Genomic DNA, 18,139 nt, shown 5'->3' with positions numbered 1-18,139 from the left:
AGCTCAGTTGGTAGAGCATTTGCCCGCGAAAGGCAAAGTTCCCGAGTTCGAGTCTCGGTCGGGCACACAGTTTTAATCTGTCAGGAAGTTTCATATCAGCGCACACTCCGCTGCAGAGTGAAAATCTCATTCTGGAAACATCCCCCAGGCTGTGGCTAAGCCATGTCTCCGCAATATCCTTTCTTTCAGGAGTGCTAGTTCTGCAAGGTTCGCAGGAGAGCTTCTGTAAAGTTTGGAAGGTAGGAGACGAGGTACTGGCAGAAGTAAAGCTGTGAGTACCGGGCATGAGTCGTGCTTCGGTAGCTCAGTTGGTAGAGCATTTGCCCGCGAAAGGCAAAGTTCCCGAGTTCGAGTCTCGGTCGGGCACACAGTTTTAATCTGTCAGGAAGTTTCATATCAGCACACACTCCGCTGCAGAGTGAAAATCTCATTCTGGAAACATCCCCCAGGCTGTGGCTAAGCCATGTCTCCGCAATATCCTTTCTTTCAGGAGTGCTAGTTCTGCAAGGTTCGCAGGAGAGCTTCTGTAAAGTTTGGAAGGTAGGAGACGAGGTACTGGCAGAAGTAAAGCTGTGAGTACTGGGCGTGAGTCGTGCTTCGGTAGCTCAGTTGGTAGAGCATTTGCCCGCGAAAGGCAAAGTTCCCGAGTTCGAGTCTCGGTCGGGCACACAGTTTTAATCTGCCAGGAAGTTTCATATCAGCGCACACTCCGCTGCAGAGTGAAAATCTCATTTTGAAAACATAGTGGTTTGGTGTGTTATTATACGCTCTTGTACCTCTTTTCAACATGACAAAAAGAAAGGGTTGTTTTAAGAAGCGACATTTCCATGGAAATCAGCATATCACAAAATCTGATTCCAGTGTTGATCCTGAAATAGATTTTTCACAGACCCGCGATAAGGACACACCTACTAGTGCTTCGAAGAGGAAATTTGGAGACCATGAGGATTTATTTATTGGTAAAGATCAAAATAGTTTAGGTTATGTTCTTTTAGATTTGAGTGTGTTAGGACAAGTTTTGCAAGATGCTGTGTCATGTAAGGTTTGTGGTGGGCAAATTAGCATCTCTGAGGACACATCTGCAAGGACTGGACTGGCTAACAAACTTGATATTCAGTGCGAAGTTTGCAGGCTCTCGACATCATTTTGGAATTCTGAAAAGTGCAAGAATGACTTGTTTGAGAGCAATTTTAGATTCCTCTATAGAATGAGGTGCATTGGGAAAGGATTGACTGCAGCTGAAGTATTATGTGCAACGCTGAACTTGCCAAACCCACCAATCAGATCAAGTAAGTACACAGAAGTAATTGGTGAGTGTGTCAAATCTGTTGTTGTTGCTTCTATGAAAGCTGCTGCTAAATAAGCAGTAGAATTAAATAACACCACAGACTTATCTGTGGAAGTTGATGGCACATGACAGAAAAGAGGTCACACATCAAAAAATGCAGTTGCAACTGTCACTAGTGTTGACACAGGTGAAGTTTTAGACATTGAAGTGCTAACTAAATACTGTCATCAGTGTAAATCAGTTAATGAAAAAAGTGAAAGCCATAAAACAAATTGTGCTAAGAATTATGAGGGAACTAGTGGGTGTATGGAGGCTACTGCAGTTGTTTCTATGTTCAGACGTTCACAACAGGAGAGAGGTGTGTGTTACACCGAGTACTTGGGGGATGGTGATTCAAAATCTTACATATCAGTAGTCGAAAGCCAACCTTATGGTAATAAGCAGATTGTTAAGGTTGAATGTGTGGGCCACGTTCAAAAACGGATGGGAACACGTATCCGAAAACTGAAGCAGACAAAAGGAAAAGAGAAGTTACCAGATGGAAAGACTCTAAATGGCAATGGAAGATTTACAGACAAAAACATTGATGAACTCCAGCATTATTATGGAATGGCAATAAGAAACAATACACATGACCTACAAGGGATGAAACGAGCAGTGTGGGCTACATTCTTCCACAAACCTTCCAATGACGATACACCTATACATGGTCTTTGTCCATCTGATGCTGATTCATGGTGCGAGTATCGCAAAGCTCAGGCAGTGGGTAGCGAGGAACAATTTAGGCACAAAAATAGCATACCATCTGCAGTGATGGAAGCTATTAAACCAATATATAGAGAATTAGCTCTTCCTGACCTTCTTTCCAAATGTCTCCATGGTCGAGCACAAAACCCGAATGAGTCTTTCAATAATGTAATTTGGACCCGCATACCAAAAAATGTCTTTGTAGGAAGGAAAACTATGCTTGGGTGTTTGTGATGCTGTGATAACTTTTAATGATGGTATAAAGGGAAGAACTGGGGTACAAGAAGAACTTGGTATCACTCCAGCTGACAACACACTGCAAGCCTTTCAGAAAATGGATTGACTTAAGATCATGAAAGCCCAGTGTGCATCAAAGGAAATGACTAAAGAAGCAAGAGGCAGGAATAGAAGGAAGCTTCTAGGTTTGCAGGATCGTCAAGCACAGGATCCAGATAATGCTGATTATGGGCCTGGCTGTTTTTAGAAGCTGGCATGCCTCCATGTGTAAGTTAATATCAAATAAAACGTTTGAACTTGATTTGCCAGAAATGACATTTTTAAAATTATTTGACCAATTATCTCAGGAACTATTACAGATACATACTCTAATTTTACACTATGTTACCACTTAGTGTACTGCAGCTACTGAACCTCCCAAAACGTCTCTACCTCTAATGGTTTTTTACTTACGGAAGAAAAAGTGGACTTTTAAAAGAAAATATTGAACAACATTTTTAAAAAATCATAACTAGCTAATTATTTCTCTGTACATTTTGATTCTTGTTCAGTAATCAGAAAAGGGGTGATGTTATACATCCCAAAAATTTCAGATCTCTATCTATCACAGATTCTGAGATAATGGGTTATCAATATTGCAAATTTAACACTGTGGGTATAGGACGTATGTACTCCCCTTAAAGTGACATGTTCAACAACATTACAAAATGTCACATTCATGATCTATGGAACACGTATGTATGTATGTATGAATGTAAAATTCCAATTAAATGTGAATAACTGTAGGTATATATATGGGACAGGTGATTCTTCCATCAAATTATGGTTTTTGGCACTTAATTGAGTTAGATGGATGTAAATTCAATCAATTCACTGAAGGTCATATCTTGAATAAATTTCTTTGATTTTTGATGAACTCTCCATGTTGTAGTTGTTATCACATACAGTATCATAAGAACAGATATTTATTTTGTATCCTCTGTCGTACTTTGCTTCAGAATAGAGAAATGAGAACTGCACTATTTGGATTGCACTACAACATTGTGGGAAGCTGAACTTTTGACACAAAAGGAAGATAGCTTAAGGTTCACCATCCTGTCACATCAAGATCATCAGAGACACATCTCTTAGCATGAAAAGGACAAAGATGGGGAAGGATTCTGCCACAGCTTTGTCAAAAGAACCACGCCGACTTTAGCTCAAGGTGGTACCTACATCTACATCTGCCAACCACAGTTCATTGTAAAACAGAGGGTGCATATTGCAGTAGTATCATACCCTCACCCCTGTCCTATTCCATTCAAACACTAATTACACACTTTAACTAGACCCGTAAGTGGAGGACATCAAGAGCAAAAGCTTGTGAGCAACCCATAGGGCACTGACTGCTGGGACTAGCCCTACCTCTGTTTCCCAGGTTTTACAGCTTAAAACAGTTACAAAGATACAATTGGTTAATCTGTCACAGAAGTGATGCAAAAGCTTGCATCACTTTAATGTATGAGTAATCAAAAATGAAATCTTACTACTAAGAAATAACTACTATGTATGAAAACTCTAATGGCCATCTATTGCTACAGTGCATAATACTGTTACCTAGCTAAGGTTGGTAGCAAGTGTAAACATTCTGAGTAACAAAAAGTCAGGCAAAATTCACTGATCAGAGAGAGATGCACTAAAAATGTGCAATTAGTATGGCAAGCTGTAAGAAATATTGTAGATATCACTCAATGGGCCAAAATTTCTCCAATTTTTGAACAGTATGGTCACAATGCAAGATATTTATTGACATAAATATTATCTTTTTTGACTGATTTTGGAAGACACACTTCCGGAATTTTGTGAATAAGGCTATCTGCAGTGCTCAATGCTGTTTTTATAGCAGCTTCCACTGCAATTTGATGTCTGGGAGATACTCAGATGACTGACTGAGGAAGTACTCAGATCTTGTCTCTCTTTGACACTTTGTTAAGGATCCCAAATCATCAGAGAATACACAAGAACTGGTCGAAAAAGGCTTTTGTAAGTGATCTATTTCATATGAGTGAAAAATTCTGCCTACCTAATACAGTAAAGTACTGTGTTGTTCAAACCACCAGTCGGATTGAGACAGGCTTTACTTATATTATTCTTCCAATAACTCAGAGTCTGGCATCTACTTTTTCCAGAGCTTAAGTTATATGGTCATTACAAATCCAAGTAAGTAAAGAAAAACATAAATTTATGTAATAGGATGGTGATTTGCAACTTGGTTCTCCTGAAGAAAAAAGAAAACTGTAATTTGAAGTCCTGTAACAATAAAGTCATTAGATGTGAGAGATGCAAATCAATTGTGTTAAAATGAATCGTGCCAGCACTTGAGCTATTTAAGGAAACCGTGAAACACCTGAATCAGTGACTCTTGTGACTAAAACAACCAAGCAAATTAGCTGTTGCCGAGCATTGCCTCAGATATAACCATGAAATGAAATATTACGAGACTACACTACTGTTTGTGAAAATTGCAACATCCAGAAGTAATGGTCTGAATCATTTCAAAATCGGAGGATGTGTAGAACAGTGGAATGGTAAAAAGTGACTAAAATTGAGGAGGTATGGTGGGCTTTTAGGTCCAGCAGTGTCCTCTTTTGTGTCTCTGGACATGTCAGTGTTACACTAGACCCAGCTGGTGCAATGCTGTCAAACAAAGTGGAAATATGCAATTAAATGCTGCTGGTATGCCTAATTGATGTCAAAGGGCATTTTATCAGCATGTGAGCGAGTTCAGATGGAGCAGAATGAGTAGTTTCTCGGTAACAGGCTTATTGTTCTAAAATACTGTGGCTCTCACAAGGCACACTGCTGTGACAGTCATGTGTATAGGGAGCAGTGGATAGAAGAGGGTCACACAGTGAAGAGTGAGTACTATGTGACCACTGCGCAGGAGACCACCATATTGTCCGCATCATCTTGGCAGACATAACAGCTTTGTCTACAGAGTTGGCTTGTTGTCAGGGTACTACAATGTATATAGATACATCTGTGTTGACGATTCGATGCACCTGCTGAGGGCTGGACTCGTGGTGTGCAAGCCATTGCATCGGCTTCCACTGACCAGAAACCACCAACATCTCAGACTGCAATGATCTTGTGAATGTTGCCATTGGCATGTTGAATGACAGAATGTAGTGTCTTTAGAAGAGTCCCACTTAGTTTCCTGCAGTGATGGCCACTTACACGTTACACTCCACTATGGTGAACACAGCAGGGTAGACTGCATCGTTCGATGACATGACTTGCCTGACAAGTCTGATGATTATGGGGTGCCGTTAGTTACAACACACAATCTTGCCTCCTTTTTACTGAGGGCAATCTCAACAGGAACCTCTGCATTGGGGAAGCTGTAGGACCTCAGATATTTTCGCTCCTGCAGGGAGCTTCAAATTCCATAATTCAACAGGGCTATGACTGTCCACATGTGGTGATGAATGGTTAACCTATTTTGAAGACTGGCGTGTACAACCGCTTCTCGGGCCTGAATGTCTGCCTCACAAGTCCTCCATCGAACATGTCTGTGATATGGGCATTCAGCAACTTGTTCATACTGGTCCTCCTGCACTTACTGTCGATGTTTTATGGAAATGCCTACAAACTGCTTGGCAGGGTGTTCCCAGCAACATATCCAGGCCCTCTTTGATTCTATGCCACGACATCTAGAGGCTCTGACTACACCACGTAGCAGCTTTACACCGTACTGACTTCTAAAACCAAAGAGCATGTACAGTTCTGTGGTTCTAATCATTTGTGTGTTGTTACGTTCTTAATATGTGGAATAGATTTCATTTATAATCACGTATTTCCTTTTTGCTCTTGGGATTTTCTTGAGTAGTAGTGTAATATTGTGGACTGTGATTCGTGGTGTAAATGAGTAATTAAGGTGTTTCTTTGAAAAAAGATGTCGGAAAAGCAAAGAAATCATGGCAGAGGTTTCGATTTAATCAAGGCTTGGTATCTGGCACTCAGTTATTTAAAGTATGGCTGGCCATCTCATCCAATTGGACTGAAATCGCGGAGAATATGTGCATCTCACTGAATAATACTCTGTGTTCTGAAAAACCAAATAAGCTTCAAAGGACATAGCGGGTGTGTGACTTGAAATCGGCTAAATATATCGACATGTACAGTTACTCTGTCATTCAACATGCCAATGGCAACATTCACAAGATCATTGCTACGATGATAATACGTAAACTGTGTCCTGTCGCGGAGGCAAACATAAAGTTACTGTCCTTGTCACGGTGACAGATGTTTAGCTCCTCGTCTCTCTTGATGACGTCGTTTTTACTTTATTTTTGCTGTTTTCGGACTCAAGTATGGGAGCTTTACAAAGAGATCCTACTTTTGGCTTTAGTATTAGAATGTGGAAGTTAAAGAACCAGCTTAGCAAGTTTACTGATATTTTGAAAACATAGCTGAACCTGGTAGTCTTCAACTTTGAGATTTCACACCGCATACAATGCAAGTACATTTCTGAATGTTCCTTCTTCCAATCCTCATGCACAAGTGGAACACTTCTCCCTTCAACTACTTAGGTACTGAGATCAAATTCTCCAAACATTGATGCAACACACGATACATCATTTACCTGGGACCTTCCGTTAAATTTTAATGCAATATTTGGCTCTATGAATTTTAAGTTTCCAAAAATTTATCGTGTATAGGCAGACTTTTTTCATTTCTTTAGTTGCTGCGATACAGAAATCAGGGCATTTAAGTCTTAATTGTGGATTCCCTTTTCACATTCTCTAGGGAGGGTTTGTAATAGCTGTTCACATTCGGGGGGGGGGGGGGGGGAGGGGGGGAGGGGGGGAGGGACAAGATACACTGATTATAATGGGAGATAATGGCATCGTTGAAGTGTATTTATCTTGTGAATTTCAGTGAGGACACCAGGGTTTACAGAGTTCTGACCAATGTTTTGAAATAGACGCAAAGAATCTTCTGAAAGCTTGTGAATTAATATTTTCCTCTGCTGGAAAATGGCGTTAAAACTGTTGAAGTAAACCAAAACATACTTTAGAAACAACATTTAAGCTTTAGTATATGAATTTTCTAATTCGCGAAGAATCATTTCTGCAGACTTTAATTTATCTTTAACAGTTGCTAACTGGAAGTAGTGCAAAAGTGCATCCCAGTTTTCCAGCAGACGAACAAAACATGCATGTAAAACAAAGCATCGTGTACCCTATAATTTAAGCATATTCTTTACGTTCGACTCCAAAAAATTCTTGTAAAATAGCGCAGCACTTTGCACTGCCAGATACGCAGCTTGCCACGGACTTTATAGACACTTCACAGGATCTAAGAAGCTTTTCACGTGCCTTGCTTGCGACTATAGCAGATGAATGGCATATACAGTTGAGAACAATCAGATCTGGTACTAAATTTCTAACTCTTGTTATGACAGAATTACGTCTTCCAGCCAAAAGCCATGCCAATTACATTTGTAGTTAGAACATCCTTCCGTTTCAATATAGGCCCTACTCTCCACACCTATGACTTGGTTTCCTGCCGATCAGTCTTGGGCATCCAAAGAAATCAATTCCAGAAGTTGTTTTTCCACATACCCGTCAATCGGGGACACAAATTTCACTAAAACCCACATATGTTTGCTATGTGATATGTCCGACTCTCGTGCACCAGAATAGAAAATATAATGTTCTTTAGTAACTGAACCTTTTTATCAATTTCCACCTTTGAAATAACATTTTTCACTATGCTAGTACGCTTCGTACAACATAAATTCATCTCTGAAGCAATTTTGGAGTCACGGAAAACATCTTTTAACACTGGAGCAAGGTGGTCAACTGCTGAAAACGCAACATTATGCTCCAGGAAAAAAGTTGCTGACCTTATTTCAGCTATCATCACTTTTTCCGCATGTTTACTTTCATCACACATTTTCGGAAAACAATCAATCGCGATTCTGTTACTTCGCGATTTGCACATTTTTGACATTTGTAATGTGTTTAACTCGTTTTTCGAGTTCGCTTTTACCGCAGATAATCACGTTACACGCTTTATACAACGCCTTTCCGTTGTCACCTTCAACGGCCTCCAACCACCCTTTAAATCTGGTATTTGAAGCGAAGGGTCTTGGAAAGTTTTAGTATGTTTTTCCAGACCTAATTCACTGCACCCGGAATTCGATTTCTTTGCACTCAAATTACTGCAGTCTGTCATTCTTAAATGTGTACAAAACAAACCACTCAGAAACAACAGTTATTTATTAGGATCAAGTTTCGTAGATAAGACCCGACGCCCAAGCGACAACCAACGAGTAATAACTTAGAGTGACTCTGAACCGAGCAAATCAAACCTCATCAAACAGTATCGTATAATAATGTGCTACGTTACAGCTTAATATGCCGCTCGACTTAGCCTCCCGTCTAACTTTCATTCTGAGATGCAGCGTTTAATCGGAAATTCGACAATGTTTCACACGTGTAACTCATTCATAAATAACTGTGCATTTAAGTCGGAAATTTGAATTGAAAATAACTACTACAATGCGAGTGCTGACTGTTGGTTGGACAAACAACAGTGAGATGTTTTACCTTGTTCTCGGTGGAAACAGTGGAGGTGTGTTACCATTGGGTAAGCCAACCTATTGTGCTCATAGCGAGAATGCTGACTGCTGGTTGTACGATTGACAGTTGTTGGGTATCGTGTACTTAAATATGGGACAAATCCCACGGGTTGGCAACACTGGCTCAACACCGTCTCTCTCCCGACGTCAAGATGGCGCGTGACCACTAGCGCCAGGGCATTGTTCTCATTATAAAGCAAGTCAGTGCACCCTCATAGAAAAGGCGCACTCGGCACCGAAAGTTAAAGAAGTCAGTGGTAAGTGAGGAGTACAACATCGACATGTTACGACATCGAAGACAACAGTATTCCTTACAGGTGCTACCCACGATAGTATGTTCACAGTCTTGGTTGGAGACTACCCAGCGAATATTTGTAACACAGCTTACGGCTCTGTAACATATCTTTTCCAGTCCGCGGCCGTGTGCTCGTTTGGTGGGAAGGAGGTGTACTCCAGTCTGGAGATGGGCCGGTCTCTCCATAACCCTCGCAAAGGGGCTGTGGCCATAGCCTGCATTGTTGTCTTATAGATTAGTGATTTCCCTTGATGGTCAGTTTTTCCGACACCATTTGCAGAACAAGTTGCAAGTGTCCTGCCGGGAAGCGTCAAGTTAAAGGTGTTTCATTAGCGGGAGCAGGAAATGGCAAATGAAAGTGCCTACATTCTGTTTCTGATAGGCTGAAAGGTCCAAATGTTAAATAATTTTCTGGAGCAATACAGAGCTCACGAGTTCAAAGAGTCGACTGGTAACCCTCGTGGGGGCTGAGGTGGCGCGTCGGGAGGCGGAGGTGGTGTTTTCGTAGTGTACTTGAGAAGTCGGGAGACTGTAATCCTTCGTGATCAGCTGAGTTATTTCTTGCAGTACAGAGATTTGAGGACCTGAAAGCGCGTTCCCGTAAGTGGGCGTGGATTTCGGAATGAGTCATTCACGTTTTCTAGGCGAGTGTTGAGTTTTTTGCGTGTGTGCACACACTCAATAGGCAGAGTCTTGAAACCAAATTGTGGAACCGAGTAGCGAGCTGGGAGTGGTATTTTAGTGGACAAGGCGGAGTTGGTGAGGCTTAATAGAAGGCAATAAATTACATCTACTTCTGCTGAAAAGTTATTGTGATGTTTTTGTGTGACTTTTCACCAATTGATTTTAAATTGTATTCCTGTTTTGTTGTCGTGGAGATTATCTCTTGAAGTTGCAAGGGACCTGTTGGAGGCGGTATAAGAACTGTATGAACGTATTTCCGTCCAGTGGTCGGACCGCGTAGTCTTTCAAGAAACAGTTTGTCAACTACAGGGCTTTTATTGACGTTCGAGTTGTGAGAAGTTTAACCCTGCCTTGCGGGTCAAAATAAGGCTGGCGACCCTTACTTAAAACTAGCTGAGGATCCAGACGTTGGCCGGGTATTTAGTTACAGCTGCACCGGAGATTTTGTACAAGAGGACATTATTTTTTATTTGTGAAGCTCCTTTGTATACAGCTTCTACATTAGTACGATAGAGGATATGAATGAAGAGCTTGTTTGCTTCATTAACAAGGGAGATAGCCACGTAGCGCTGTCCGTGCGCAGAGTAACTGAAACTAGGGTGCACGCAGCTTGGTCATGGCATATAACATAAGTTCACTGGGAACTGTACATGTTTAAATCGAAATCGTGAATTGCTAAGAAAAGCGGGATTCAGGGTACAACAACTCAGTCGCCGGCACCACTTCCCATCAAAAATTCTGCTTCTATGATCAACCTCGGACACAAGGAACACTAGCCTCCGTGGGTGAAGGCTTCTGCGGAGTGAGATAAAACATGGCGGCCCCGGTCGTAGTTACGTAGCCGCTCCCTTTGGTAGCAGTGTCTACAGAGCGAGTTAAAGCTTGACTGTCGCGCTGCAGTAAGTCTCCCCGTTCAAAAAAATGGTTCAAATGGCTCTGAGCACTATGGGACTCAACTGCTGAGGTCATTAGTCCCCTAGAACTTAGAACTAGTTAAACCTAACTAACCTAAGGACATCACAAACATCCATGCCCGAGGCAGGATTCGAACCTGCGACCGTAGCGGTCTTGCGGTTCCAGACTGCAGCGCCTTTAACCGCACGGCCACTTCGGCCGGCTCGAAAATGGGGTAAGCAATCCAGCCCAAACTGTGAATGTGGAGCGGCACATCGTCGAGGAGTGTAAACTGAGAGCTTACCTGTGCGAACCAGTCGACTCTCTCATGGCTATACCATAACGCCTAGACTGGATAAGGAGACTGGACTTATAAAAATGCTTTTTAATGTTCTAGCAGATGGTGGTAGTATCGCGTACACAAGATATAAAAGCGCAGTGCATTGGCGGAGGTGTCAGTTGTACTCAGGTGATTCATGCGAAAAGCTTTACCAATGCAGTTATGGCTGCGTGACGGGAATTGGCAGATTTTGAACGCGGAATGTAGCTGGAGCTAGACGCATGGGAGATTCCATATCGGAAATCGTTAGGGAATTCAACATTCCGTGCTCCACAATGTCAAAAGTGTGCCGAGAATGCCAATACCACATTTCAGGCGTTACTTCTCACCACGGACAACGCAGTGGCTGTCGGTCTTCACTTAACGGTTGAGAGCGGCGGCGTTTGCTTAGAGTCGTCTGTGCTAACAAGCAACACTGCGTGAAATAATCTCCGAAATCAACGTGGAACGCTTGACGAAAATACCCGTTAGGACAGTGCGGCGAAATTTGCCGCTAATGGGTTTTGGCAGCAGACGGGCCACACGAATGCCTGCGCTAACAACGCGACATCGCCTGCAGCGCCTCTCACGGGCTCGCGAACATATCGATTGGACGCTAGATGACTGGAAAACCGTGGGCTGGTCAGGTGAGTTCCGATTTCAGTTGGTAAGAGCTGATGGTGGGGTTGGAGAGCGGCGCAGACACCCCCCCCCCCCCCCCCCCCCCCCCGAAACCACGGACCCAACTTGACAACAAGGCACTGTGCAAGCTTATGAATGCTCCATATTGGTGTGGGCTCTGTTTACATGGAATGGGCTGGGTCCTCTGGATGTTCGGTTACTCGGAGGCCATTAGCAGCTGTTCATGGACGTCATGTTCCCAAACAACGGTAGATTTGTTATGGATGGCAATGTGCCGTGCCACTGGGCCACAATTGTTCGGGACTGATTTGAAGAAAATTGTAGACAGTTCGAGCGACTGATTTGGCCGGCCGTGGTGGCCGAGCGGTTCTAGGCGCTTCAGTCCGGAACCGCGCTGCTGCCACGGTCGCAGGTTCGAATCCTGCCTCGGACATGGATGTATGTGATGTCCTTAGGTTAGTAGTTCTAAGTTCTAGGGGACTGATGACCTCAGATGTTAAGTTCAAAATGGTTCAAATGGCTCTGAGCACTTAACATCTGAGGTCATCAGTCCCCTAGAACTTAGAACTACTAAAACCTAACTAACCTAAGGACATTAGACATATCCATGCCCGAGGCAGGATTCGAACCTTCAAACGTAGCGATCGCGCTGTTCCAGACTGAAGAGCCTAGAACCGCTCGGCCACATCGGTCGGCTCAGATGTTAAGTCCCATAGTGCATAGAGCAATTTGAACCATTTTTTTTTTATTTGGCCACACAGATAGCCTGACCAGATTACCATCGAACATTTGTGAGACTCGATCTAGAGGTCAGTCCTGCACAAAATTCTGTACCGGCAACACTTTCGCAGTTATGAACAGCTACAGAGGCAGCTAGGCCCAAGATTTCTGCAGGGGGCTTCCAACTTCTTGTTGAGTCCTTACCACGTCGAGCTGCTGCACTACACTAGGCAAAAGGAGGTCCGACACGATGTTAGGAGGTATCCCCCTTTTGTCACCTCAGTGTGTACTTATGTATTCTTGACTTATTTCATGCGTAGTGCTGCATGCTAAATAAACAAATATCGCGTGTATCAACTACTGCGGCACCTCGCTCAGTCTCCAGACTCGAGGAACGGCAGTTGCGGGTGGCAGCAAGCACGTGGTGGTGGGGAGCCAGGGCGTGGTTCCAGCCATTTCTTTGCCGTTCCAGGCGAGCAGGTGGCACCGTGCTGTTTACCACACGACCGCCCAGGTCAACGCCTGATTCGCAAAGCAGCGACCGCGCGAAAGAGAGAGTGGTGACGGGCGAAAGCTGGCTGCCGCGGCATCCGGTCCAGCGACACGGCAAGAGGCTCTCCTACGACGACACTCCTTGTCTGGAACCCGAATCTAAGCTCTCTCACGCCTCCACCGCCCTCGACGCCTTTATTAAACTGCCGGTGGCGAAATGAATGAAGTTTCCGGTTTCAGCCTGATGTCGACAGACTGTCGTCTAACAAGGAAAGTCCAGCAGTAAGTAACATACAGGGATATTCGCCTGAAACTTGCATCTCTTATATCTCACGAACCACTGAAGATATCGAAACTAGGTTTCTGGCTTGGGGTGAGGCCGGGGTGCAGAGGGGCGCTTACTTTTGGTTCAAATGGCTCTGAGCACTGTGGGACTTAACATGTATGGTCATCAGTCCCCTAGAACTTAGAACTACTTAAACCTAACTAACCTAAGGACATCACACACATCCATGCCCGAGGCAGGATTCGAACCTGCGACCGTAGCGGTCACGCGGGTCCAGACTGAAGCCCCTAGAACCGCACAGCCACACCGGCCGGCGCGCTTACTTTTGTTTCGTTTTTAATCCACATAGCGTTTTTAATAAACCGAGATACTGAAGGAACGACGTGCTTTCTTAACAGCTTTCGGAAGGTTATGGAAAGCAAAGTACAGTGATCTTGTCCAGAGCTTTCGCAAAAATGTCCCAGGAACGTGTTAAAATTGAAAGCCAAGGTGTCCGAAACCGGCTGTTGCTGTGTAACACTGCCAAATAGAGCTCTGATGATGATGTTTTGGTTTATGGGGCGCTCAACTGCGCCCGTACAAAGACCCAATTGTTACGCGGTGTTAATCCTGCCTTTTGAATTCTTGTAGTGATATTTCACAGAAACTTTCAATCTCCAACACATATTTCTTTAGAAGCCAAACACAAATTTTCATGGAGTTAGGTTTTAAAATGTTTAAATACACCGGTAATGAAATATTTTAATAAACTTTTCATCCTCTTATTTACTCCCTTAGGGGGAGAACTGCCAAAAACAGTGATACACGTATCTTTTGTATCCAACCGAGAAGTCAAATACCAATTTTCAAAGATGTAGCTTTAAAAATGCTTTATTAGTACTTTAATAATGATTTATTTCGAAAAAAAAGCTTTTACCCACTATTTTACCTCCTCAATCGTTGTTTTTTCAAAAAGCTGAATCATGTAATTTAATTTCCGACAGAATTCAGATACCAATTTGTAGTTCTAGCTTCAAAATTGCCTTAATAGCGACATATCTCCTTAGGGGTGAAATTTCGAGCAATGCCTTACTAAACGACGCCATAAGTATAAGATCAACACCCTCTCGAAATTTTAAGTTTCTATTCTTAGCGGTCTGGGCTGGGCGACGATAAGTCAATGTATCAGTCAGGCCCTATTTCATTCGCTTGGGGGTTGAATTTCCAAAAACAGTGAAACACGAAATTTTTTATTTGTAACTGAAAAGTCAAATACTAGTTTTCATATATGTAGCTTTAAAAATACATCAGTAATTCTTTATTAACGATTTGTTTTCAAAAAACTTCCACTCAGTATTTAAACCCGACAGGGATTAAACTTCGAAAAATGTTGAAACACATATTTCTTTACATGAAACACTTATTTCTTTACATCTGACCGAAAAACCAAATACCAATTTTCGTACTTCTAGCTTCGAAATTGCATTAATGGCGACCTATTTTCAAAAAACCTTTCATCCTGTATTTCATCTACTTATTGGCGGAATTTCGAAAAATCCCTTCGTAAATGATGTCTGCAGTATACTATTATCATTCTCTCCAAATTTCAAGTTTCTATCCTAAAGGTGTGGACTGGCCGATGAAGAGTATATCAGTCAGGACATTGCCTTTTATGTAAAGAGATAAATAATCGCTGATATTATCAAAACACATGTAACGTTTCTAACAGATGGCAACATACTAAATGTGCCTAATACTGTAAAGATATCTATCAGACATGTTTATCGACACATCAAATAAAAATTCGCACGAATCGGAGTAATATAACACGTGAAATTGCAAAATTTCCGTAACTTTTTGAGCACAAGACATACTTGTGACTGGATGCCGTTTTCATGTTATAATCTTTGTTTCCGACCACTCGTTCGCATCTCAGAGTACTCAGATTTGTGACCCCAAAAAGCTTGGGACACTCTGCAGACATAGCATCCCTCGACCGAGAGGTTTCGATGGCGCGACAGAAGTATCGTCGGCAAGGAGTGCAGCTGCGAGGGACTGTACCTGTCTGGTGCAGTAGGACTCGAAGGCGTGCAGCATGGGCGCGGCCTCCAGGAAGAGGCGGCCGATGTTGACGGTCAGCAGGTCCTCGTCGCCCTGCTCCAGCGCCACGTCCAGCGAGTCGCGCAGCTTGTGTGCCAGCGCGCGCGAGTGCTCCAGCAGCTCCTGGAAAAGCGGGAACCGCTTTACCCATCCGTACTACTAAACGGCTGAAAGCGGCAACCAGTCCCAGTTGCAGGTTGCTTATCTAACACCTTCTAGGGGCAACAAAAATTTCATTTTCAGTTTATCGTATAATTACTGATCAAATTAAAAAAGCTGTCGTACTCTACTCTTAGACGAATATGCTCTTACATTAAAAGGAGTAATCTTACAGTAAAGATTTAACACAATAAGACAACTACAAAAGAATGAATAACCACCTTTTGCAGCGCGAACCGCTACGACACGTGCGAGAAGAGTGTCAATGACGTTCTGGAAGGTACCGGCAGCGGTGTGCATCCATGGCGATACCAGTGACGTGGTCAGTTGCGCTAGGTTTCGTTTGCGGACGCAGGGCACGAACAGCCCGATCGAAATGGTCCCACAACTTCTCGATTGGGTTTCAATTTAGGGAGTCAGGTGGCCAGAGAGTGCGGTAAGCTCATCGTGGTGTTCTTCGAACCACGTATGCACACTGCGAACTGTGTGGCACTTTGCATTGTCTTGCTGGTAGATTCCATCGTGCCGAGGAAAAAGAAACTGAATGTAGGGATGGACACGATCCTCAAGAATAGATGCATACTTGAGTTGATCCATTGTGTCTTCCACCGTGACGAGATCACGCAGGGAATGCCACGAAAAGATTCCCCACGCCATGACGTTCCTTCCTCGGGCCTGGACCCTTCCAACGATTGTTGTAGGGTGTTTGATTTCAGACGTTTCACGCCCGATGGAGTGCAAAGCATGATTCGTCTGAAAAGGCCACCTGTCGCCACACGGTAGTCCTGTGCAAATTCCAGCCTTCTTCGCCAATGAACAGCAGTCAGCATGGGTACACGAACTTGGCGCCTGCTGCGGAGGCCATACGCAGAAACGTTCGTTGAGGAGACACTGTTAATAGACCCTTGGTTCAATTGGGCGGTCAGATGGTCAACAGTTGCCCGTATATTCGCCTGTACATATCTCCACAGTCGTCGTGTACCCCTATCATCTATGACCCGTGGTACACCACAGGTGCCTCGGAGCCAATTTTGGATAGCACTATATACTTGGTGATCAAAAAGTCAGTATAAATTTGAAAACTTAATAAACCACGGAATAATGTAGATAGAGAGGTAAAAATTGACACACATGCTTGGAATGAAATGGGGTTTTATTAGAACAAAAAAAAAAAACCAAAGTTCACAAAATGTCCGACAGATGGCGCTGGACAGCAAAACGTCCGTGAGTGCGCATGACAATCGTGTATAAAAGGAGCTGTAATGAGAGAGAGAGAATCAGATGCGCCAGCAGTCGCAGCATGTTGACGTTACCTGAAAAGGCGCTTTTAGTGAAGCTGTATTATCAGAATGGGGAATGTGCTAGTTCAGCGTTACGATCCTATCGCCATAGGAAGGGGATTCGAACGGGTAAAGGTCCGTTGACAAATGCAGCTGTGGCGAGAATGATTTCGAATTTCGAAGCCACGGATTGTTTGGACGATAGACCCTGTAGTGGCCGACCGAGCACAAGGCGTAATGCTGCTCAGACAGTTCAGGAAGAAATGGATACCGTAGCGGGTTCGTGTATGCACGGGGAAGTCAGCGATCGTGCAGTCGCACGTCGCACCGGCATTCCATACACTACTGTTTGGTTGGCACTGAGGCGTACCCTCCGATGCTATCCGTACAAAATCCATCGGCATCATGAACTGTTACCTGGCGATTTAGTGAAGCGAAGGGCATTTGCGGTGTGGGCGATTCACAAGATGGCGGAAGATGACGATTGGTTGAGTAACGTGTTGTGGACCGACGAAGCTCATTTCACGCTCCGAGGGTCTGTCAACGCCCACAACTGCAGAATTTGGGCTACCGAAAATCCTAGAACTGTCGTGGAAACTCCATTGCACGGCGAGAAAGTCACGGTATGGGTTGGATTTACCACATCTACCGTTATCGGGCCTTTTTTCTTCGAGGAAATGCCTGATTCTGGTTTTGTAGCTGCTACCGTGACGGGTGAGAGGTACGCCGACATGTTACAGAATCGCATCATCCCCAGCCTGTCTGATAAACACCTGCTGGAACGTACGATGTTTATGCAGGATGGCGCTCCACCCAATATTTCTAGACGCGTGAAAGATCTCTTGTGCGCGTCGTTTGGTGATGATCGTGTGCTCAGTCGCCACTTTCGTCACGCTTGGCCTCCGAGGTCCCCAGACCTCAGTCCGTGCGATTATTGGCTTTGGGGTTACCTGAAGTCACAAGTGTATCGTGATCGACCGACATCTCTAGGGATGCTGAAAGACAACATCCGACACTAATGAGTCACCATAACTCCGGACATGCTTTACAGTGCTGTTCACAACATTATTCCTCGACTACAGCTATTCTTGAGGAATGATGGTGGACATATTGAACATTTCCTGTAAAGAACATCATCTTTGCTTTGTCTTACTTTTTTATGCTAATTATTGCTATTCTGATCAGATGAAGCGCCATCTGTCGGACATTTTTTGAACTTTTGTATTTTTCTTTTGTTCTAATAAAATCTCATGTCATTCCAAGCATGTGTGTCAATTTGTACCTCTCTATCTACATTATTCAGTGATTTATTCGGTTTTCAAATTTATACTGACTGTTTGATCCCCCTGTACATGGTATACTCTGATGACCAACAATTTACAAAATTAG

The 18,139-nt window shown here is 43.5% G+C and overlaps 1 protein-coding gene across 1 annotated transcript in view; it reads right to left on the bottom strand.

Annotated features, from left to right (window-relative positions):
- Window positions 1-18,139, bottom strand: part of LOC124605614 — a 116,977-nt gene that overhangs the window by 18,304 nt on the left and 80,534 nt on the right. Inside the window, exon 8 of the mRNA XM_047137421.1 lies at window positions 15,273-15,434. Coding sequence (XP_046993377.1) covers window positions 15,273-15,434 — 162 coding nt within the window. The remainder of the gene's footprint in view (window positions 1-15,272; window positions 15,435-18,139) is intronic.

The sequence above is a fragment of the Schistocerca americana genome, chromosome 3 (assembly GCF_021461395.2).
Source record: "Schistocerca americana isolate TAMUIC-IGC-003095 chromosome 3, iqSchAmer2.1, whole genome shotgun sequence".
In the NCBI taxonomy this organism is placed as follows: domain Eukaryota; kingdom Metazoa; phylum Arthropoda; class Insecta; order Orthoptera; family Acrididae; genus Schistocerca; species Schistocerca americana.
This window is presented reverse-complemented; position numbering and strand designations above follow the sequence as displayed.